General features: G+C 51.8%; 1 protein-coding gene across 8 annotated transcripts in view; it reads right to left on the bottom strand.

Moving 5' to 3' along the window:
- The window catches only part of LOC111669172 (filamin-C-like), a 47,612-nt gene that overhangs the window by 19,258 nt on the left and 27,223 nt on the right, over nt 1-1,131 (bottom strand). For all 8 annotated transcript variants that reach the window (XM_087179074.1, XM_023425425.2, XM_023425431.2 and 5 more), the window contains one exon: nt 280-877. In XM_087179074.1, the coding sequence (XP_087035200.1) occupies nt 280-877 (598 nt within the window). The remainder of the gene's footprint in view (nt 1-279; nt 878-1,131) is intronic.

Genomic DNA, 1,131 nt, shown 5'->3' with positions numbered 1-1,131 from the left:
AAGAGACTGAACATTTTAAACCACAGCTGAAACTTTTTTATTTAACTTGGCTTTTAATGAATTCCTCATATTTCAACTATTCTAACTGTTTTCTGTTTTTATTTGTATTGATCTATTTTATCATCTTCTGTCTTTCTCCCCTTTGACTTTTTATTTTAAAGCACTGAGCTTCACGTTATTATTATTATTATAATTATTATTAATGTCATTATAGCTTCAGATCTGATGAACAGATGTAGAATCAGACAAAGCTCAGACTGAACCTCTGTAGACCCTCACCTCTGGGTTCCACTCCTGGTCCGTAGACCTTCACCCCACTGGTGTCCACGGCCGGGTCCACCTGCAGGCGGGCGGGGAACTTGGGCACGGCGTGTCCTCCGTACTTGATGGTGATGGTGTACATGCCGTGGAACTGGGGGATGTAGGTGATGGAGTAGGTCCCGTCACTGTTGTTCTGGACATGGACTTCGGCTTTAGATCCGGAGTCTGAGATCAGCTCGATGGTGAGCTCTGCCTCTCCGGCCTTGGAGCAGTCCACCGTGAAGGACCCGGCCTCGTTGACCTTGCCCCGCTCCAGGCCGGGGCCGCTGGCCGTCACCTTGGAGGGGTCGAACACGGACTGGACCACGGCCTTGAAGGGGGACCCCGGGATGTGCTGGTCTGCGAACAGGATGTTGATGGCGTACTCGCCGGGCTCGGTGGGCAGGTAGGACACCGAGCAGGATCCGTCGCCGTTGTCCTGACACTCGATCTTGGCCTCGCAGGGCCCCTCCACCGTCAGGCCCAGACCTCCGGTACCGGCTCCCTTTGTGTCGATGGCAAAGGGAGCCGGTTTACCCACGACGCCCCCCTGCAGACCTGGACCATAGGCGCGCACCTGGAGGTTCAGGTAGAAGAGGCTAAAGAGCTTGTAGTTTTGTGGTGTGTGAGACTCAGGTTCTACATGGATCAACTGGGTCTACTGAGACCGGATCCAGTGGCCAGGGGCCCCTGAACCACAAGGCAAAGTGACAACCAAAACTCTGTCTTTGTTCCTGATCCGAGTCCTTCACACTGATCCTCAGACTAATCTTTATGTGGTATATATGGTATATATATATATCTGTCAGTCAGTCAGTCAGTCAGTCAGTC

Source organism: Seriola lalandi, unplaced genomic scaffold (assembly GCF_002814215.2).
Source record: "Seriola lalandi dorsalis isolate HSWRI2012SDOR001 ecotype SW California unplaced genomic scaffold, Sedor1 jcf7180002054778, whole genome shotgun sequence".
Lineage (NCBI taxonomy): Eukaryota > Metazoa > Chordata > Actinopteri > Carangiformes > Carangidae > Seriola > Seriola lalandi.
Note: the sequence above shows the minus strand (reverse complement) of the source record. Positions and strands in the feature narration are given on the sequence as shown.